Genomic DNA, 24,383 nt, shown 5'->3' with positions numbered 1-24,383 from the left:
ACAAGACCATGGTGTTTTTTTTTTTTTTTTTTTTTTTACTGGTCTTTCTCTTTAATGTGTTTTTAAGTGATCAAACACTAAGCTTATTGAGGATAAAAGACCATAATGGAATGCATTTTGCCTTGAGATAGACGTGGCCTTAGCCTGATTAGATATAATCTTTCTTAAAGAGAGGTTTTCCAGTGGATCTCAGTACAAGGAGGCACGACTGTTCCTAAAAGTTTGTTCTGCTCTTTTTTTCCCAAAGGTTCATATTTTGAGTAACACACAACATTAATAATGTTGACGCTGCAGTTGGATGACACTTAGATGCCAAAGGAATTGAGATGTACTGCATGTTGTCACATCGACCATCTGCCTCTGTGTGACAGGACATCTGGGCCTGAGTGGGATGGTTTCTGAACTCGTCACTGATGTCATTACTACAAGTGTTACAGAATCTCACTCTGTGTTTCCAATGGCTTTCGTTTGTACAGATTGGGTGTGACTTATCAACCAATATGAGCACAGTTATCTTTTTTTTTTCTTTTTTTTTAAAGCTTTTTTAACTATCTGTACAGTATGTACCCATTTTGATCTTTGTCAGTTTTGTCTAGGAGTAAAAATCCACTTCACCGTGGTTGGCAGTACAAATCTGGCCTAGAAATTGGGGCACTGTAGCAGGGCATCCAGTAAGCAGATCCTTTTCACTCCTATTGAATGCTGCTGACGTCCTCACACCTTCAAGTGCCACGTTCTGACTCTTTGGCTTAGTCAGATTAGACACGGCTGTAAATAAGTGACGACGGAGCTGTAGCCAGAAACGAGCTTGAACTGCAGTCAAGCAAAGCACAGCCTGGCAGGGGACGCTTCGTACCTCTGGATGACTTCTGCCGAATCCTGCTCCCTCTCTCTCCTTTTTCTCTGCACAAATCCCCGGAAAGCCCTGCCAGGACGTGGCACAGTATTAAAGGGATGAGAGAGGGAGAATGCTGGCGTAGCGAGGGGTAGGACAGTGCAGGGAAGCTGATGCCAGGGCTTTTAGCTGCAGGGTTATTTGGCTGTGAAGGGGGAGGCTGTTGTAGGTAGGCAGCAGCTAGCTTTGACTTATAAAGACCAGAAAGTCAAATCACATCACCAGCTCAAATCGTCTTTTCTGTTCATCCCTGCAACAAATGTGCCACTCTGCATGTGACATAATCCATTTTACAATAGAAACCTATGATCTCATGACCTAATGTGTCTTTTCAGTCGTTCCACTTGAGTTGTAATTCTTAAAGGGATAGTGTGTTTTTGGGGAATTTTTATAATTCTTCATCCTTTCCCAGAATCGGTCATGGATACTTGTTTTATATCCTCGCGTTGCGCTCAAAGATATGTTGAGTTGTGAGCTTACACTAGCTTAATTTAGCATCTGGAGGTCTGTGGGCTCAATTAGGAGCTCCACTCAAAAAAGTGCATATTCTCCAATGCTGTGGGTTTGATACATCCGTTTGACAGCCTGGTGTTCAGTTTTCATGGATACATACATAAAGCTAGAATCCACTTGCAAGATGTATATGGCAAAGAGGGCAAAGTTGTTGCCCCCCATTCATTCCAGTCAGCCACTGTCAAACTTGCCAGAAGAAAGTGATTCCACTGGGTTCATGCTGGACCTTCATGTGTCAAAGTACAAACATGGTGTGAAATGCATCACTTTCAACGCGTGGTGATGTCTTTAGCAGACTTAACTGTCATTAACCCAGGATTGTTGGTGTGACCCAACAATCCTGTGAAGCTGATTAATATTTGTCCATTAACAGAGACAGAGCTAGAGATAGAGCATCTCCAACCATAGTAACATAATGATTTGTGTCTTCAGCGATACCCCACAGTGGGTACTTAGACTCTAAATAATATAGAGTAAAAATAGCTAGTAAAATTCCCCCAAAACAACATTTCCCTATAATGGAAAAAAAAGATCTTATTCTGTATTTTTCTCAGTTTGAACAAATCCCATAAAAAGACCAAAACCAATGCATTAGTTCATCTATCAAAACTTCCCTTCCCAGTCTGTGGCACTTAGCCTCAAGCCCTGTTGTGCGAACTGAAGGCATGCATTTTTTAAAAACTTGTCACAAATATAGTTTTAGCTTCAGAAAAGTTTACATAAGCACCTGAGACAGCAGGGCTTCATAGCCTATATGAATGACCAAAGTAAGTATTCAAACAGGAGTAAATAGTGCATTACAGTACCTTTTCTCATCATAATGGAAGAAGATGTTACCCAGAGTAATGGCATGGCTCATTGATGCAGCCTGTGTTGAATACTTTAGTTATGCCAGCGGTGTGACTCTGTAGCAGGGGATGTCAGTCGTCTAGTCTGCCAGTACAAATTTGAATTTGTTCTTTTGGTTTGTGACCAAATAACTTCAATATTAATGATGAACTAAGGCAATAAACATCAATAAACATGGTCAACATTGTACCTGCTGAATATCAGCTTAGTTAGCCAAAGCATTGTCATTATGGGTATGTTGTGCTAGCGTTAGCTCATATTACTGTTGTGCATAAGTACAGTACAGTGGTCTATCAGTGTCGTTCTACAATAGTGGAGCTCTATGGCTCAGAGGAATGAGCTCTATCAGGTTTTGGATACACAGACAAAACTTGTCAGTAGGTTCAATTCATTGTTGGTTTGGTCTTTCCGTGATTTGATTTGACGACATTAAGAACAAATATAGAATATCACCAGACTAATCCCTTAATGATTGTAAATAAAATTTGAATAAGCCCCAAAACTTTATTTTGAGCTAGTAGGCAGTGGTTAGCTCTGTCAACAGAATAAAAAGAACTTGGAAACCATCAGCGTTGAAGAGCAGCTAGGGTTAGCTGAGTTTAGTTAGGCAAGGTGTGGTTGGAGCAGGGGGTGTGCAGTATGAAATGTCAAGGTTTGGCTTGGCGATACACTAGTAGTGTTATCAATGTTAGCATTCATCTGATTGCTCAACCAACTATACAGAAGTTAGCGATTTGCATGCAACAAATTTCATATACTGCATACGTATCTACCAAGGTTTCATCAGACTTATTGAATAGATGGCTGAAAACTGACTGATAACTGATTTCATTTTAACTACAGCTGATAAAATAGTTTTACCAGAGGCCACCAAGGATCACATGTTGGCACTATAAATACTTGTTTTTGATAAATCCCTCTAGAGCCACAGTCAGTGCCAAACATGGCTAAAGTCAGCCAATACAGATTTAGTGATAATTAGTGCTGTCTGTGGAGTGAGATTAGAGCACAAACATGACTGCCACAAAAATCTTAAAGGGCCAAACTATCCAATGCTGTGTCCGTATTGTGTGTGTGTGTGTGTGTGTGTGTGTGGGTGTGTGTGTGTGTGTGTGTGTGTGTGTGTGGGGGGGGGTGTGTGTGTTTGTAAAAGCTACCTTGTGAGGACCAACAGAGAGAAGGCATTTTTGGTGAGTGAGGACATTTTGTGGGACATTTAAAGGCTAAGATTTCATTTTAGGGTCAGGGTTACAATTGGGTTTAGGTCAGGGTTAGGGTTAGGCATTCAATTGTTTGGGTAAAGGGCTAGAGAATACATGATGTTAATGACTGTCCTCAGAAACATATAAGTGTGTGTGTGTGTGTGTCAAACTGACAGAGGGGCTAGCTGGATAGCTGGACGTGAGCTGACAGGGTTTAGGTCAGCCAACACACAGACAGACATTTTCCTGACTTGAGCTTGGCAGACTTGCTCAGCTGCAGTGGATTACACTGGAATTTATCCCTGCTGTTTCATGAACATCCTGTCACTCAATTTTTCCCCTTTTGGCTTTTTTTATTTTTATTTTTTTACTTGAATTAAAGACATTATTTGTGCTGAGTAAGCTTCTACCTGACGATACATAACTGTCAATCAGAAAATGATTCTTGAAAAACATACTTTTCTTTCAAACACAGGTTTTACGATATCAGTAAGAGCATTATATTTGCAGTCGTGGTTAGTATAAGCCAGCAGAAAAGACAAGTTGCAACTTCTTGCAAACAACTCACAATTACCTATCCATCCACACACAAACATATATACACAGACCTCTATACTGTAAAGTCCCTTCATCTATCTTGCTGTGATTAGTGTGTCTTCTGCTGTTACTCAAACACCCAGCCCAAGGATGAAGGTTAAATGGTAGACATTAAGTTAAGGGACAGCAGTTATGGACAAGAGGTAAGCGAGCTAAGAAAAAAAGAGAAAGCAGGCAGGGAAAAATACTCACGATATCCTGTTTGAGTGTCCCAAGATTAATTACCATGGAAGAAGAGAAGAGAGAAAAAAACACAGTTCAGACACCAGTGTGCAATGAGTCCAAGAAACTGTGAGGAAGGAACTGGGAGAGGCGTAATGAGACAGGGTGTGTCATTCTGTGACCTCCATGAATAAATGTAAACTCATAACATCACATAATTGTTCCTGCTCTGTGCGTCTTTAATGGGCCAAATGAACATCCGTTTTTATATTGACCGAGTCTGACTTTGCGCTCTGAACATTGTCTAACAAACATCTAAGACAAGATGAAAGGTGAAACGGCAAATTTTACATTTAAAAAGGGATCAAACGAAAATAAAAGTCAGGCAGAAACCGATTGGAGGAGACTGCTGGAGAGTGTACGTTTTGATGTGAAGTGGTTGTGACAGTTTAGATACGTTTTACAGCTGCAGGTGATCTGAAGACAGCGGCTCAGGTCGCAATCATGCTCACAAGCACTTTTATACCAAAGCACACACTCAGATTCACACTCACATACTCTCATAAATGTGTGTGTGTGTGTGTGTGTGTGTATATATATATATTTATATATATATATATTTATGTGTCTTATGTGTATAAGACTTGATTTTGGTTGTTTTAGCCCATGAGTTACAAACTGCATCTATTTGACATTAATGCCATGCAATTTCAAGTGTATATTTTTGGGTTTGATTACTAATTAGGGAATAATCGGTTACACAAAATCAACTTGCAGATACTTGAAACTTGTCAATTTAGCACTGTGTTTGAATTACAAATTTAATGGAAAATCAAATGTTAATGTTAAACAGTCAAACTTGGATGTTGTGGAAGTGATGATGACAAATTGTCAAAAGTGTCAAATGGTCCTTCAATCCACCAACAAGAACTGCTTTCAAAACAAATTCTGCTTTACCATGCATCGATTGTTTAACCAAAAAGAAAATTCACACAATATTCACTTTGATGGTCTGTCCTCCTTGAGCAAGCCTTAAGGGTTTTTTTTATGGCTTACTGAACTGAAAATCAATAGCTGTCTGGAAGGGAGGAAATCGATCTAAAAACCTATAGTGAATGTTTGGCGGTGATATAAAGAATGCAATTTACAGTTAATGGCCTAAACATGCAAAAACATGGGTATGGTCCGTTTAGTTTGATTGTGGACACACAAGTCTGACCTTTCATACACCATTAATGTGACTGTGTGCCTGTATATATGTTTGTGTATATGTAAGGTTGGACACTCACGCCTGCATGGTCGTTGTGGCAGTTTGAAAGGAGAACATGTTTTCCTTGGGGAACCAGTTGGTGTCCTCTGCAATCAGAGAGAAAAAGTCGTTGAAACCAAGGTTAAGTGAAGGGAAAAATAATCTATCTGCCATATTGGCATATGTCCTAATAAATGAATATGTCCTAAATAAAGAAATATGAAAGCACAAAACCGACTTCACAGTCCACTACTCCACAAATGGAGAGAGGGAGACACACAGGAAGAGACAGCGGAGGAGAAAGACGGGGGAGACGAAGAGTCAGAACTACAGACCACCACGTCACATCCAACATCAAACCCTCAATCCCCACCAGACCGGAGAAGATATAGATTTGAAAAAGTGTGTCGAAACAATTAAATGTAATTCAAGCTCACCTTTAAGGTATGTTTTATCTATGTGTGAGTGATTTTAATTGGACTGATTTATTACAGTTTCTTAGTTATTCCTCAATAAATGTTTACTGCTAAGTTGAATCAGAATCTGGTTTACTGCCAAGTAGGTTTTACAACGTACAAGGAATTTGCCTTGGTGTTTTGGTGCATATCAATAACAATAAACATGGAAGGAAGTTTGTTTTTGTTTTTTTTCACTGAAGTGGTGCTAAAACGTAAAAAAGAGGCTGGAGATATTGCTTGTAAATAAATAGAATTAAACTGAAACAAACAGTAGACTAATGGGGAAGCAAGATTAAATAGATCCTTTACGTTCAATAAAAAAAGAAATGGCTAGATCTCAGTGCCCTCATGCATGTTCACCGTGAGTATTTCTCATGTGAATGATTAAAAGTAGTCAAATGCTATTTCATCTCGGGTCTGATACCAATCCAGTCCCAGCCACAGGGCCTCAGGTGCAGCCCCCGCTTCCCCCTCCCGCCCTTGTTTGGATTTCAGCGCCTTTCCCTTCCTCTGTGTCCTCCGCCCTCTCACCTCTCTCCATCCCAGTCACCCGGTCCACACTCCACATCCGCTCTAGGCGTCTGTGCTGCTTGCCTGCCTCTCGGCTAGCGCTCTCCAGGTCCAGGGAGCCCTGGCTCCGCGAGGGGGCCCCGCTGCACGAATCACAGGCCAGCCCGCTGCACTCCGCCTCCCCTTTTCCACCGTCGCCCCAGCTGCGGATGTTGTGGGCGCTGACGGAGGTCTGCAGCGGGGGCTGAGACAGGTGATGGTGATGGTGGGAGTGGTGTGATCCATGATGGGAGTGGGACCCGGACATGTTTAGAGACTGCTGCTGCTGGTTGCTACCGCTGCTTCCACTTGCCCCGCTACTTCCTCCGCTGCTGGAGGGCGCGTTGGTGCCCGCGATGGCGTGGTGGTCGTGTTTCCCGTGGTGATGGTTACCGTGGTGATGGTTACTGTGGTGGTGGCTGCTTCCACAGCTGCCGGTGCCCCGGCTGCTGCTGGCGTGGTGGTACTGTGTTGGAGATGAAGAGGTCGAGGAAGGGGAAGTGGAGGGCTGGATCAAACCACCTCTGGATCCCACCCCGCCACTCCCCGACTTCTCCTTCAGGACGTCCAGTTCTAGGCTCTCCTTGCTGCCCCGGCCGCTGCTCATCAGCAATCCGTGCTGGGTAGTGATGGTGTACACACGGGCAGGCTGCAGGGTGCACTCAACACACTTCTGCTGGTCTTCCTCCGCTGAGAAGCTGCGCTCGAGGGACAACCGCGTCGGCTTGGTAGAAATGGTGATGGAGGGCGGAGGTGGCTGGAGCAAGCCCAGTGGCTGTTTCACCAGGCTGGGCTTTGGTTTGTCCTCACAGCCTTTGGTTGCGTTGGTGCAGGGATGGAGGTGGTTGTTGTTGTTAGGGCCAATCCTGTCACTTGGAGACTCTGGGTCAGGACCCACCAAGGTTTCACACAGAAGATGAGCTAGAATGTCGGAGATAAAGACAAAACACGAATGTCAGAGAATGCGCCATAAACCAAGATGCTAAAGCAGCAAGGAAAAGAGAGAAAGAGGAAAAAGAAGAAGTCAAGTTGACGATAACACAGAGGATAATATCATCATCTTCCTTCGGTTATCAGCCGTTGTAGTCACACACTAATGATTGCAGCCTGGCACGTCAGCAGAGGATAAGGTGAAGCAGGTGGAGGAAGAATTAAAGACCACACAGGAATACGCAGAACAGCATAGAGGGATGGACAAATGACAGGATGGCAGAGACGCTGACCTGATCCGTTTCGGTTTTCAGAGTGTGTGTGGGACAGGTTCTCTCCAAATGCTCGCGCTGCTCTGTGGGGACACACACACATGACACACATAAAGACATTAATTCATGGGTGGAAAGGAGGGGTGAGTGAGAAAGGAGAGGAAGGGGAAGGGGAGAGAAGGGCAAGGGAATTGTAAATTATAAACCTAATTGCCTTCTTTGTAGGCTTGTGCCACCCACAGATTAAGATGCAGCTGTTTTATCTCCATACTTCAGGCAGCCTCAGACTGAGGGAAAGACAGAGTACGAGACAGCAAGAGGAGATGGAGAGGATTGTTTTAGGCTGACTTAATTTCTCAGGATGACCTCAGTTTGTGTTGGTGGATGTATTTGCTGCCAGCAGACCATAAGTATGTTTATTTTCTTGTTTCACACACAGAATGTATGTGTGGATCTATATACTTTGTCTTTGTGTCTAGAAGAATACTTAACCCCGACAGCAACTGAACGAGATTGCTTGGAGATGTACTGAAAATAGATGTTGTGAGCTCCACAGCCTCAGCACTGCATCTGGTTCTTATCTTATTTTTATTTTCTCTCTGCCTTTTTTTCCACACACACACAGAATTAAAAAGAAGAATACTCCAAAGACAACCATCCAGCCACATATGGCTAAAACTCAATATCTTATCCCTTTTAATGAAATGGCCCAAGGTCTCGTGGTTGAATGACACTGACCTCCTTCTGTTGCTCTAGTCAGTGTGTGACAGGAGTGGAAAAGGAGCAGAGAGACAGAGTAAAAGAAAGACCGATAACTCTGAAGACGTGCTTTCAATGTCAAAATGGAAACTCACCGAGAGGAAATGTACCGCAGCAATAACTATTAGGAATAATGATTCATGATAGTAATTAAGAATAAGAGGAGAAGAAAGGAGAAAATGTGAGTAACGCTAACACTGTATGCTATTAATATGCATTCACTCCTACAGTGAGGATCATGATGAGATTGTCATTCCCCCACCTGACTGAAAGAGACTGTGCCTTATTGTCTAACAAATTACAAATTACATTTACTATAATAATATGTATTTTATAGTATAATTTTGTGACACTGGTAACAGTAATTTCCATTTTGTGAGACTTACTACTTTCCCTCTAGTACTTTTCAGAAGAAGTACTGCAGCGTTCATTTGTTATTTAACAACGGACCCCTGTAGTGTTGCATTACAGAATACTGACTTTGTGCAAACAGACTTTTAACATTGAGATTTCAATGGGTTCATCGCTAATGATCCACTTGGAAAGGCAGACTGTCAGACCCTGTTAAGAATCAGTGGGTTTTGTTTTTAAAAAATCTGTTGTAAAAAGCATTATGCATAATTTACTGAGTTCATATCGATGTGATCCTAAAAAATAACCTGATGTGTTCACAGTGGCAGTTACACTATCAAGGGCCAATTAAGTGTTTACAGCTTTCAGTATATTCAGCAAAATAGCCTGTGCTCCTGGTGGTTATGTTTCCCTAATGCAGCTGATGTCAGGGGTGAACTGCTGACACACACACACACACACACACACACACACACACACACACACACACACAAACACACAGATACACACACATTTGTGCAGCAGAACCCCCTGTATACAGGGAAATCTGTGGGTGTACGCCTCCTTCCTGCCAGCTCTGTCAATTATTAAAGCCTGTCCAACACACCAGGCATAAACTCACACACAGAGTGCAGCAAAAACCAACTTTTTTCAAACACTGTTCTGACGCACCATCGTTCGTTCTCTTTTCCGCTCAGTTTCTTATTTATTCATTTTAGTTCCAACGCAGTTCAACGAAGCAGATTTTACCTACTGGATCTTCTAAAAACAGCACAGTTATGATGAGACATGTTTGACCTGAGGAGGTCCTATAAATGGAACTATTATGTTCTTACATAAGTTACATTAACCTCTTCAAAATCTGCCCTATTAACTATACCTGCTTAGAACTGACGGCTCCTTTGGGAATGCACATATCATCAATATGAAGTTGTGGTGGAGACCTGTGAGACTCAACAAAGTTGAGGATTGAGGCTAGTGTGGACCCCCATTAGAAAGACAAAAAAAGACAAAAATGAACAACTATGAGCACTCAGAGAGCCGAGACCTCCACCAAAGCCAAAGTCAAACAACATAAATCAGATTTCAGAGTAAAAAAATACAAATTTATAGTAAATGATCTGGATCTGCCCCAAAATTTAATGGGTTCTTCGTTAGGTTGGCCCATGACACCCCTCCACAAAGTTCAGTGCAAATCGGTTCAGTACTTTTTGTGTAATCCTGCTGACAAACAAAAAGACACAGGTGAAAACATAACCTCCTTGTAATAATCAGGGTTCCTGCTTGTGTTACAGCATTGGGTAAGATAATGCATGTGCCAGTTTCTTGTCAGTATCATGTTCAGCCACAGTGGGCTATTAGATAAAGAGCTGCAGGTGACAAGCTGCATCCAAATCCTCATCAGGTCATTGTATTGTGTCCTGCTGCTGTGCGCAGCATGAAATCAGACCGCAGTTGCTCATGGTGTGATGTAAATAGGCAGACAATTGATTGACTTCTTTATTAAAACAATGTCAGTTTGTTTTGGCTTCACTGCAAACAGAAACACGGGTTGCTGATGTTGCTGTAGTGTTAAACCACACTTTTTTTTGTTACCGCCAGTAACCATGAGTGTCATCAAATAAACCAGGGCTGAAAGTTGCCCACTTTGGTCAGTTTTCAGCCTTGTGCATATGGCTTGAGTGTACTATGGTGAAGTGTTCATTACACTAATGATCATGCTTTTATTTAACCTCAACCACTTATTCCCCTAAACAGTTTGTGCCTCAGTTCAGGAGGGTTTCTTATTGCTATGCTAGAGCTGCAAAGATATTAAGTAACACTTTAAATTGCAGAACCTCCTCAGGTAAAACTGGGAAATTACTGCATGAAAATACAGCTTACTGAAGCTTTTACATCCATTGAAATTTTATATTTTTTGTAGTGCGTAAAGTACAAATGAAAATGTTTCTCTGTGCCTGCAGTCATTCTCTTCAGCTCCTCTGTTGTTTATTCCTAATGGTGAAGACCACAGCCAAAGTAAACCAGACTCCCTCGGAGTTTGGGGGTGTTATTGAGGACCGAGAAGCTCCGCACGTGCTGAGACACGGTCCAGCTCCCTTCACTATACTTCTAAAAATAGCTCATCATGCATGTCACTGCAATTCTGGTATGCTGCATCCTCTTCCCTGAAATCCTCTACTTCTTCTGTTGAATGTGCATGCACGTGAGTCTCTGTAGAAAGGACAGAAGAACCAAAAGATAAGAAACCTTTGTGTCTTAGTGCGCGTGTGTGTGTTTGTGTGTGTGTGTGTGTCTGTGTGTGTGTGTCTGTGTCTGTGTCTTTGTCTACATGCGGTGATGTAACAAGCAACAACCCCTGTTAAGGACAGTTGAGATAAATACAGCCTGCACTCTAATCAGCAGGTGTCCCTCAGACATGTTCATTTTGCCCTCCTGTTTTATTATTTAACAGGCCAGGCTCTCTGATTAGAATCACCAAACAATGTTTCAAGAGGCTCACATCATCCATTATACATGAGAGGAAACTGAGTTGGAAGCCAATGGACCAAAACGCTTCTCAATCCATCCTTTAAACAAAACCTCTGTCTCTGCTGTGTCGTCTCGTGTTGCTGTTTTGCAATCGCTCCATACGTGATATGCGAGCACAACAGCACGTCATGGGGTGTGAGGTGGCAGGGAAGAGATACCCTAAGCGCAGGTGAAAATGAAGAAGAAGAGGAAGAGCTTGACAAGGAGATTTGAAATTCATCCCGCATGCTTTCAGACATGTGACAGGGGTTTTGGGCGAAAGAGACAAGTTAGGGAGGGGAGTTTCTGAGAAGGGGAGATGTGATTACAGCAGAGCTGAGAAGGAGTGCACAAATAAAATGGGGGCATATTAAAAATGAAAAGTGGAGTAAACTTGAGGAAACGGAGGCAGAGAGAGCACAGTCAAGATGATGAGGAAGTAAGAAACAAAACTGACAACAGATTCAGTTTCGTCTTCAGGGCAACTGCATCTTTGAAAATCAGCTCAACCCTAAAACCCTTAGTGTCATTAAACCCCTTAGGGTGCTCATTAAGTGTGATATCTACACTATCAAATATGCAGTTTTCTGCCTATGGAGGTTGCTGAGAGATTAAAATTTTATGTTACTTTAGAGTGGAACAGTGTAAGCACACTAGTCGAATGGGAGCAGCAAGGTTGGCACAGGTTCAGGTTCAGTCCTGGATTCAGATCAGATCAAATTAGGTGTTTTGACAGTGATGGAGAGGTGGAGGACACCGGCTGTGTGAGAGTATAAATCTTAAACCTTAAAGCAGGTGTCACCAGCGTTTTTGAGACAGAGAGCTAGCTTAAGGGTAAAGAATAATGTGGAGGGCTACTTGTTTGAAATAATGTTCCCGAATAATCTAAATTTGCACGGTTTACCTTTTTAAATAATGAATATTATACATTTAATAGGCTACATGAATAGCCTTTAAACTGACTGTCACTGATGCTGTTAATGATTTTTGCAACCATTATTAATAATGTTTTACCATGTGATCATAGTCTTTTAGATGATCATATCAAGCGGCCTGAGTCACACGGATAGGTCGAACCAAAAAGAGGCAACTTTCACATACGTTTTTACTACAGACGGTTTTTGATTGATTTTCAGTCTTTGAAGCAGCATTTCATCCCCATGCATTTCACTCTACTGTAACTTAGAGTGTGTTTTGACAACTATCCCCCATGTTACGTTCATGAACTTGTGGGGAAATGGGATTTGAGAACCGAAGAAAACATACCCCCTTGAGACACCATACTATTGAGGCTTCAGTTGTATACTCTGCCATGCCTTGTACCTCTATTATTTTTATGATGGGATGTTTCGCACACTTTCCAAAAGGATATCGATATATGTTCATAATAATATTCTTAGTGCAAGCGTTTAATGCAAGAAATTACCAAAGTCACATTATCCATTTCACAATGTCCATGTTTGCTTTGTTTGTCTTACATGAAGGTTACATGTCCTGACAACATCACAGGTGGATGCAGTGCTTTTCAGATGTCACAGTGTCCTTGAACACAGCAACCAGGAGTTTTGGAACAGTTGTCACTCTCAGATACACAAGAAGTCCCTGAATTGTTGTTTGTAACGGCACTTCAGGATGACGCACATTATCGTTTTCTAATCTGACGTCCGTATCAACAGGACATCATTTGTCAGTACTTTCAAAACCGTCAAAAATCACTATTGGAAAAAATTTCATTCTCTTTTGTTATGTTGCAGTGACGATACTCACAAATCCTACAGCCACTAGAGGGCTTTCTCACTTGAAACGCAAACATGTCGTTTTTGAACAGTTGCTGAAAAGAAAAATTTACGGTCCAATGTGTTAAACAGAGCGAAACTCCAAGAGTAGCTCTAATCCTGTTACATTAACTTCCATGGGTGTAATGTCATTTGTTTTGTTCCCTCTGAGTGATTGAGTGAGCGAGTGAGAGTGAACATCAGTGTATTTCGCCTTTTGTCTGGGTCTACAGTTCAATAGATACTGTAGCGTACTTAGCATTTCACAAGCTGAATGAGTCAGACAAAATTACACGCACTCCACTTCTGGAACATATTCTGCCACAAACTCCACTAACCACTCTGCAGATGCATAAAAGGATCCTCAACAACAGGAAGACACACCTCAGCACTTCAGTTCTTTTAGTGGATCTAGATCGAACAATGCATAACTAGATACTTGATAGATGGGAACATCACACAACTGTAAACATGCCCTTTTTTCTTCTCACTCTTCTGCTTATTCCAACTTATTCCAGTGCTGCTTTATCCACTTCTTATTTGACTTTTTTGTCTGATCGTCCTGTTTTTATGGGTGTTTTTACACCCACGTTGTTGAACACCCTTCAATCAAACTTTTTTCATGGTTGAGTTTGCTCTGACAGATGTAAAATGTCCACCAACATTTGGATAGCTGCCAATCACCCAAACCACAGTTTGCTAAAAAAACAAAAAAACACTTGTATTTATGTATGTAGAATATCAAAATCTTAACTTCAATGGGACATTCAGATAAATAGATAATATGGTGATGATAACACTGATTATTTAATCTGTGTTCCTGTATTTGACTAATTTTTCTGAGACTGTGTTTACTTAGTATTATTATATATATTGTAATATATAAAATATACTTTGAGTATTTATGTGTGTGGCAAACAGCCAAACAGATACACTCACAAGCACAAGCATGAATGCACTGAAACTAAAAAGAAAAGTCTGAGTCCTCCTTTCCAGTTTCAGAGTCCAAATTCAGTCAATGCACAAGTCCGAGCCCAAGTCATCAGTGCTCAAGTCCAAATCAAGTCACGAGTCCTAATAATCAAGATTTGAGTCCAAGTCCTGTACTCAGGTACTACAACACTGCTTATTATTATTTTTTCCGCTGCATTTTGTTCATTTCTCTTTGATAAAATAGTTTTAGCTTTGCATCTTGGGGAAAGTAAAGTACATGTAAAATGCATGAATATAACAAGGAAATGGCATCGATAACAATCTTACCACTAGAAGAAATTCTTATCAAGAGCAAAAGAGCCGTTCATGTCCATGTCTTGTCATGTCTTCTGTCACATCACACAATTCATTCTGTGTCAAATAGTAATAATGAATCAAATAAAAAAGAAAGGGATCAATGATCATTAAATAAAACAATCTTGTTGTCCTGAAATGTAATTTTGACCAGCAAAGTATCTCCATGGCTACAAAGTGGACCCTGAAGACTCACAGGATCCTCAGAGATTAATCAATTGACTTAGCGGTGCTCATAGAGAGACACATATTACAACATACAGTATTTCCATTATTGACCCATATCCAATCATCCCATGTCTTTTCCCTGTGGATTATGTTTCCGTTTAACACTGTGACCATATATCTTTTGAGGACAAGCTCAGCTCAGCTGGCTCAAAACAGGGCATCGCTCCCTTGGCAGTGTTCCCACTGGTCTGAATATCATCAGGGCTGATGCCTCTTTGGGTGTCTCTCCACTGTAAACAATGGGCTGCCAAGCAAAGAGATTCCTCACTCTTAATGCTCTTTAATCAAATCCTCCTCTCAGATGGACTAATTGAATTGGGTTTCCTACAGTCGCACACACCAAAGTGCATACACACACACACAACTGCACAGCTGGAGTGATGAGGACCTGTTGAGAGGCTTGTTGCGCGTGCTGAGGGCCGAAGGGACTTTGGAATGTTAATTGCAGTCTTGAAAGTGCGGTGCATTATGGGACATGTGGGAGCGAAGCAACTGATCGGGGAGCTGATTAAAATTTCAGTACACTAGTGGCTCACCGCAGCGTCCCCAGCCACATAGAGCACTGAGTGATGCAGCTGATTCAGACACACACACTGACACAACACAGCACTCTTTTGTTTCTCTGCAGTCGTCTAAACGTATTTAACACACAACTTTTAACTGGATGATTGGCCTTTTCCACACACATTTTGACAGGCATGCGTCATGTATGAGTAAAAAACGTCAGAAATTAAAGTCTATACACTTTGTAAAGAAAAAGTTGGTGTATGAGTAAAACTTCCCCTGCAATGATTTCATGGAACCCAACTGGATAATTAGCGCCATCAACTGTTTGTTTCCATGCAGCCAACTCCTGATATTCACTTAACATTAATTGATGGAAACGTGCAATAATTCACATTTTTTATGTTGCTGATAATCTGGAAATTCTGTACAAATTGCGCTAAATTTGGATTGAAACATTACTAGTTTGACAGTGAGCTGGGATGGACATATGGATTCATCATTAATTTAATTATTTGTCCCTGTGCTTTTCCTGCTGTGGCTTGTCAAAGTGTATTTTGTGAAAAAAAGGAAAAAGATACATGAACAGTCCATTCATGACCTTGGAAACAGCAGCTGACCCTACAATTGTCTCTCAAAGTCCACTTACACACTTGCCTTCGAGCTTTTGACCATATCACAAGTTCTTCATCAAATCTGAACATCTACATTTCTGCGGCAACTGAGAAGAGTTGAGTCGATATTGTTTTGTCAGAGAATAAAGAATACGCACGATAGCAGACAGACACAGGCAAACAATCAGATAACACTGTTGGAGTCTTAATCATCACTCAGACTGTACTCAGTTAAATCTGCCTCATTTGGCATATTTATGGCAAAGAATTAAACTCTCTGATTCAACTAAGGAGGAGGGAAAGAGATGGAGAGGGAGATGGATGAGCTCAAATGACAATACTCAACATGTTACTTAGAAATATATCACGTATACTATATATTTTTTAAAATGCATGAGTAAAAAAGGAAGTAAGAAAGCCCAATGAAGTAGGATTTTAGCCAAGAGTGATCGGATTCTCAGAACTTACGAGGAAAAAACGGTCTCCCTCTGTTGAGCTTGAGTGAATCTGAGTATGTAGTTTACATCAATGTCCGTCCAGACTTCTTTAATGTGTAGTGAAGACTGAAGGAACTTAATAAAACGTATTGTTTTTTTTGTTTTTTTTTTGTTGTCATAATGAGCATATCCCTCAAGGCGTTCCTGAGCTATTGCGTTCATAAGAGTATGACGGGTGTATGGATGGACAACTTGAAAACGTAATGCCTCCAGCCACCGCTGACAATGGCGTGGCGGCATAAAAACACACACACAAAAAAACAACCAATTACGTAACAGCCCTTGAACCCATGAACAGAGTGACAGCAGGCCTACGACAAATACAGTCGCACCTGTCCTGGACAAACGAAGAAACAATCTCATTTGCATGCGTCAGTATAACAACCAATCCTTTCATCTTTCACGCCATCTTTCACACCCCCACACCTCTGTGCACGCCGTTGTCCGATGCCCTTCAGCCGAACCGCAGCACATCCCTCTTCTCCAGCTGACAGGGAGATCAAAGCATTTGCTTTTATCCCTCAATGTCGCAGAATACTGGTGTGTAATTTGGAGGTAATCTCTCCTCTCTCTTTTCTTCTCGCTCTCACTTGCTCGCTACTTCTCATGAGCTGCTCAAGGGGAGAGTGTGACCTGTTTCATAACCAGCTATCCATAAGCATGCATAAGATGACACAGGCACACACGAGAGCCAGGTACAAAGGAGCCTGTGTCTCTCTAGTGTTTCCTACATACTGTTCGTATGTAATCCTATGAATCTGGTCATTCACATTTGCGTGGTCTCCTCGAGCTACTCCTCATGCCTCAGTGACAAAACAGGTCATCTGACGGTGCTTTCCAAAATAAGGTGTACAAGTTTTTTAATTCATGCGAGTGGCATTGCCTCTAATATCTCCTGTGGGGTGTGAATGAGTGGTTGTTTGTCTCGATGTGTCGGATAATGATGAGCGGTATGGGTAATGGATGGATGGGGGGATAGTGGCATTGCCCTGGAATGGCAGTGTTGGTCGGCCAGTTGGTCCGACGCTTAAGTCTAGACTGGACTAGCCCAACAACCAATTTTGTACAGACGCTGTAGCGCCACCATGAGGTTTGTCCTCCGGACACTCTGTGGTATTCATTGCACTTACATTGCTCTCCCAAACAATTGAAGTGTCACACAGTCTATGAGCAAGTCTATGCACGAGAATAAAATTACAAAGTTGTGAATGACAAACGAGGTTATGGTTCATTACATGTTTCCACCGATGAGAGTGAGGACATTTCAAAATTATTTGGTTTAAATGAAAGGATGGTGTTGGGTTGGTACTGCCTATGGTCGATGCCGGAAGAAGGATTGCATTATGGTCAATGTAAGGGTTAAGGCTATGCATAAAGTGGTTACGGACAGGAATTGTCAGGTTTTCTTGATTCAAAAGTGTGGGTGTGTGTGTCTGTGTGTGTAAATACTGAAGAGTTTAGATACAAATGTGTTTACTGTCACTGGTCCCAGTCTATGCTCGGAAGTGTTAAGAAGATGACTCATACTTTCATATAGACACAAACACATAATGTAAATTGCCTGTGAGGTTCCCAATAAGTGTGTGTGAAAGTGTGCGTTTTTGTGTGTCAAGTATATCCAAAAGAGGGAAGGTTAGAAAGAGGGATTGAACAGATTTGATGTACAGCAGGATTTTCAGTAGGCTGCACTGAGAGAGAGGGAGAGCAGCTACTCATTGTAGTTGTTTCCAACTGTTTCACTGTTGTGCACTCAACCTATTTAGTGTATTCTGGCATACATGACACCAGATCACAAAAGGTACTGAATGTACAGTATATGGATCCTTGTAAAAAATGAAATTGTGTTTCAAAGGTAAAATCTGTTAGTGTGGATGTAAGTTGCTACATAAATATCTGTAATGGCAAAGAAAAGAGATGATACATCTGACACTGCAGACAGAGCTCTAACATTTACTATTCATGAGAGCCCAGGCTCTTCAGACAGAGGAGAGGAAACAAGAGCATAAGCAGATGAAATGGAGAGAGCAAATCACTGCACACGTGCCTGACTGTATGCATTTAGATATGTTTGAATGTTTATGGGTGTGAGGTGGAGAGATGGAGAGAACCCACTTCGGAGTGCTCGCTTCCACATTCATGGGGTCATGTGCAGGTGAAAGACTGATGAATATTGGATGTGATTCAGCTGCAGGAGGAGAGGTCCATTCTGCCATTAACTCTGAGAAATTAAACTCTGACTCGCATGTGTGTGTTTGGGCTTTTCTGCTTGTGTGAGAAAGAGAACGGGAGGGAGATGGATGAAGGTGGAATAAGATAAGTGTGTGTGTGTGTGTGTGTGTGTGTGTGTGTGTGTGTGTGTGTGTGTGCTCTGTAGTTACCAGTTGTGTAAGATATGCAGTATTTCAGTAGTTCAATTGTAGATGTGAACAAAAAGTGAGTGAGTGAGTGAGTATCACACATTTACAGTTAAGACTCCTCAGCACTGTAGCCACTTTCCATTTTCTATGGGCATCACATTCTCATCATCTTTTCAAGGTGGCATACGCACGGGCGCGCACACACACACACACACACACACACACACACACACACACACACACACACACACACACACACACACACACACACACACACAACTGCAAAGACGGCACACATGCCAGCCTGTAAGTATAGGCGGTGTAATGCAAGTAAGGACCACATACACATTCAGTGAGAGAAATGACGTAATAGCACATCAGCCCACATCTGGGGGATGCTGGAGTCTGCACGCACAAGTCAAGGTCATTCATTGACTGAATCAAAATCACACACCGGGGCCTGCTGTGAGGAGACTGCTGGAGCACGGAAACGCTGAATTTACAATGGGATCTGACTCGGGGTCGTGGCTCAATGTCTGCACTTCATGTGTAGAGAGACATATGAACACAGCCACACGTGCTCCTCAACAAACTGCAGCTTCAGCTCACTTATATAGACATGCGAGCCAGCACAGGATGGATATAGAGATTGCTGTGTCTGCATGATGCTAAAACATCTGGATGCGGATCTGGTCATTTGAGAAAAAAAAAATCCATACAGCCTCATATACATTGTGCGCCTCTTACGAGTGAGTCGTTAACAGCTTTTAACGGGTTGGACTCCGGCCAAACAGTCTGAGTCCCACTGCTTTTTCCCGGCTGAATAAATGAACAGCCGCTCACCGGCGCTGTCCTCTGTGACTGCCCCAATAACTACCAGTGATAGGTGATCACTGCAAAACAACCGAATCGATTGCTGTGATTGATTAATTGACAGCTGGATCATTTGCCCACCGGGGTGTGAAGGCAGCAGCCTCATCGCCGCCCTGTCCGGCCGCTCGGGTCGATGCGGCCAGACAGAAAGCCGTTTCTGTTTTGAATTACATTAGAAATCAAGTCATAGGCTGTTTTTTTTTTTAACAACATGATGATAGGTTATTTTAGGTGATGGCAAACTGAGAAAGTGTATCAGGGTTACCGTGAGTCATAGCATCCCTTTGCTTTGCATCTGCATGACTTCCATTACACAACGCTGCTTCATTCACAATAACAGTAAAAGCTCCGACGGGCCAGAGGCAAATATCCTTTTCCAGCTCATTGAGTCCTAATAAAAGAAGGGGATTGGGGAATTACAGGGCAGCCGTCCAGGCAGGCTACATTTGCTCATTACAGGTGCAGTTTGGAGAGATTAAAAGGGCAATTGAAACACACAGCACTCAGCCGCACGCCCCGGGCTAGACGGGACAGTCGGCGGACGTGCGGAAAGCGCAAAGAGCCTCTCTGCGCATCGCAGAGAGCCGGCTGTCTGTAGCCGGGATAGCGCACTGAATTCATCAAAAACACACAGCTGCCACTCGTTTTAACTTCACACGGCTCGCACGCGAAGGCTAAAATACCCGCGAAGACTTCCCGAGGCTGCTGTAAATCAGGTGGTAACGGCGGAGAGCTGCAGGGTGTCACTCACCTAACTTTTGCTGCCACAGAAGATATCGCATCGTTTCTTAAATTCTTCCTCTTGGACACGGCAGTTCCCATGCTGACATGGAAACGACGCAGGCAGGAAAACAGTTCATTCCAAAGACTCGAGGGACAGAGGGATGCGACAATGAAAATGGTGTATAAAAAAAAAAATTTAAAAAAGTTAATGGGAAATCCGGTAGCAGATAGGTCACACACGAGTCTGCCGAGCAAAAAAAAAAAATGCCCAAAAAAAGGGAGGGACGTCAGCCTCTCTCCCCCTCTCCCTCTCTGTCTCCGTGTCTCTCCGGATATGAGCACCTACGTGGGGTAACTGCACAGCTGTCAGCGTGTGGCTGAAAATACACAGACCCCTCTCTCTCTCTCTCTCTCTCTCTCTCTCTCTCTCTCTCTCTCTCTCCCTCTCTCTCCTTCATCTGAAAATACAATGATAGGGTTTGGCCATATAACATATCATCATCATCATCACAACGGGGAGGGGGTTGTGGAGGTGCTGTATGAGGGACACTGATGCCATCCATGTAGGAACCTCTGCTTTTCATCTCAACCATATTTTGACTATTATCTTTATTCATTTATATAATCGGTCATTTTGGTAAAAATGACCACACACACACACTCACACATTGAAATGTAGAGACTCTCATCTACAGCCAAGGACAGTGGGAACAGTGAGGTTGAGACGCCGCAGTGCTCTGTGAACATCACTTCAAACAGTATCATGATAACAATAGCTTTAGAGAGTGTGTTGTTTTTCTGATGTTTTTTTCTCCCTGAGCCATTGTGGTAGGATCTTCACTGTTATCAGTATTCAAAGGAGTAGGCTACTATAGACTGATGGATCATGAAGGGCTGCTCCTACAGAGTTACAGTGTGGTTACTGATGAGCACTCTAATGAGTTGTTTCTTTCTTCAGTCACGGATCAACAGTGCTCGAACTGTCACTGTCAGGTCATTGTGGTTGGTTAATTGGGAGTAATTATGGTTGACTTGATATCCAAAACAGGTGATAGTCTACGATTTAAGTGAAAGTGGGATACAACATAAAAAAAACCCTCATACTTGTATATCAAATTTTATTTCAAGCACTTGTCAATTTCCACCTTTAGAAGACTTTCTTGTCCCCTAGTATAACCTGCGGCTTGGGAAAGGTAGAAAAAAAAAAACATGTCTGGTGAATGATATTATGTATATTTTTTCTGACTTCTCTCCCTTTCTATACTTTTGTTTTCTTATGAAATACTTTCAACTCTTCTGGTCCCTAAAATCATTTAAATGTAAAAATATGAGAAGTTAGAATCACTTAGGTTTGGTTGAACGACAACCTGTGATGAGAGGTCACAAGTGGACCCTGAAAAGGTCAGGAACCGGTGCTGAAATAAGTACAGTTTGCATTGTTCGTGAGCATTTGGTGTATGATAAACATTTTAACCAGAGGATCTCAAAGCCCTTCCCACCCTTTATTAGAGTGGCAGTCAGTCAAGGATGGATGGTTGACTTGAAAAGTACAAAGTATAAAGAAAATGGTTCAAATCAGAACAAAGGACTGAATTGTTGTATTAAAGTAAATCAGGTCATTATTACCCTCACTTAAATCAATATGTGCATCCATAAACTATTTTAACCATTCCATGTTCAGGCATCACTAAACAATGGATCTAATCTGAAATCAATTAAACACTTAAATTAAATTACACACAAATTGGTGGAATATTAAGCAACTTAATTATGAGGGTGAAAAGTTCTTAATTTAACTATGATAGATTTTCTGTTTAGCACTCAGTCATGATTTGGGGTTTTATAACTTCCTGTCAGTGTCTTCAAACCTGCAGTGGAAGTCTACATACGGAGTTGGGTGTGGTGGGAGCTTGTGATTTAACAAGTGTTTTAAGGTTTAAACTGTAATAACAAAATGTGACAATATACAGATAGTCAGTATTTGAATTTATACATGTAGTAAGTATCATAAAATGTAAAAGAGAAAGATACAAATCAGCCTTCTAACTGTTAAAATAGGATCTATAGACTTATTTCAACCATTGCACTAAAAGCCAGAAAACCATTCTGACAGCATTGCCCATTTAAAAGACATTATCTTAAACATGATTAATAGCACTACAGATCAATACCATATGCAAAATACCTTATTATGTAATGGAATGTTATACAACTTGATTTTCTTCAACCAGTGTTGGCCCAGCAGTAGAGAAAATTTGTTAACTCACACCGCTCAGAGACAATTCATCACCAATCACCGGTAGGAGATAAGTGAGTGCTGGTCACAGTGGTGTATGCACACACATGCACATATGGGCTCATGCACACATCATATAAACAGATAGAAGTCGAGGCAGCAGACAAATCGCCCTGTAACGGCCGATTAGCCTTCAAACATCAAATCAATCAGTCTTTCAATCCACAGGTCATTTCACCAGCAGCTCGAATGTGCAGGACGTCCTTGGGCTTTATATATCTTTTGCTATGTGCTTCTCCTACACATGCACACACACACACACACACACACACACACACACACAGATACACGCACAAACACACACACACACACACACTAAGACAAAAGGAATGAAAATCGATAAATAAAGCAAAGCACCGCTGGGCTGGTGTGAGCTGCTGTAGGCCATTAAGCAGTAAATAATTCCAGGCAGCTCTGACGAGAGCGAGGGGTTGTGTGTGGATAGACTTTAGATCAGCACGGGGGAAGGAGGGATGAATGAATGGAGAGAGGACAGGACAGTGCAGCTCCTCACACAAGAAAAGATGATGGAAAGAGGAGGAGGGATGAATGGAGGCATGAATGGACAGCAGGAATCCAAAAAAGATAGGGGGCAGAGAGGGGACAGCATGCAGAGGAGTGACAAAGAGAGAGAGAGAGAGATACAAGGATGAATGAAAAAAGAGAGACAAGAGTTTTTCATTCCATAAAAGGAGTACAGCAAACACACTGGGATACCAGCTGAAAATATGCTGAAAAAGGGGGAGGAAAGGAGATGAAATAGTAGATGAGGGGCAGTGAAAATGGGAGGACAAGAAAGACACATGCAGCCATAAATCCACATCTGTCAAAGATATTAGTGTCTCCTATGACCCTGACAAGCACTCACCATTTGATTGATTGCAAAGCAGATCGATATTTGAGTCTGCAACAGTTACAACAGCAGCCAGCCAAGTAGGCCGAGAGTCACAGTGAGGGGGCTCAATGTTCTCAAATCTGATTTTTCTTATCCGTAGATTACGTTTAGGAAAACAATGAAACCAAGTTGAATGCAGTACAATGTAATTTTCTATGTGTAAGTGTCATGTAACATACCATACCTTCTCAATGATTGTCCCACTGGTTAAATTGAGAAATGTTTTTTTCATATACCAGTATGCATTTTTAACCATGCTAGTGGCATGGCTGTAGGGATGCCAGTGTTGGTCTTTTAGTCTGTTGTTTGGTCTGCCACTTTTGTGCAGACTGAAATACGTCAACAACTACAGTATTGGATGGATTTCCATTAGATGTTTATGGTTTCCAGAAGATGAATCCTACTGACATTGGTGATCTCCTGACTTTTTATCTAGCACCACCAGCAGGTCAAAGTTTTCACTTATCCTGTGAAGTATCTCATTATCTGCTATATGGATTGCCACAGATATTCATGGTTCCCAGAGGATGAATCCTGATTGCTTTTATGTTCCCTTATAATTTAGTGTAGAACCATGTGTGATAGGAAATAAATGCCGTGCTTCATTCATTCATTCGTTCATTCATTCAAAAAAATCCCTGTGAACATAATCCAACCCATAAGTATGTTGGCAAATATTTACTAATATATATGGACATAATTTCTAGGAGGCGGGGTCAAAATTTTAATTTACCCAGTAATTTGGTTTATGATCAATACGTGCAAAACGAATGACATTCCCATCTGCATCAGCTGCACTTCATCTTTATTACTAATTAACAAATATAAACATGCTAACACACTAAATGGACGTGAAGGTTGTCATAGTGCACGTGTTAGCATGCTAATTTTAGCATTTAACTGGCTGCCTGACTTTTTTTTTTTTTTTTACTTTAGAGGATCAAAGTATAGAAAATGTAATACAACTCAGATCGTCTTTATTTCACTTGTACACATTTAGCTGCCACACACTATCAATCCATCTGACAGTGAGAAAA

The 24,383-nt window shown here is 41.7% G+C and overlaps 1 protein-coding gene across 1 annotated transcript in view; it reads right to left on the bottom strand.

Moving 5' to 3' along the window:
• The window catches only part of LOC111238957 (NMDA receptor synaptonuclear signaling and neuronal migration factor-like), a 38,605-nt gene extending 18,351 nt beyond the window's left edge, over positions 1–20,254 (bottom strand). The window contains 4 exon segments of the mRNA XM_022768694.1: positions 5,502–5,574; positions 6,457–7,395; positions 7,698–7,759; positions 20,184–20,254. Coding sequence (XP_022624415.1) covers positions 5,502–5,574; positions 6,457–7,395; positions 7,698–7,759; positions 20,184–20,254 — 1,145 coding nt within the window.
• Between the last annotated feature and the right edge of the window lie 4,129 nt (positions 20,255–24,383).

Source organism: Seriola dumerili, unplaced genomic scaffold (genome assembly GCF_002260705.1).
Source record: "Seriola dumerili isolate Sdu_G_001 unplaced genomic scaffold, Sdu_1.0 BDQW01001815.1, whole genome shotgun sequence".
Classification (NCBI taxonomy): Eukaryota; Metazoa; Chordata; class Actinopteri; order Carangiformes; family Carangidae; genus Seriola; species Seriola dumerili.
The sequence above is the reverse complement of the archived record's forward strand: the minus strand, read 5'-3'. Positions and strand labels throughout refer to the sequence as shown.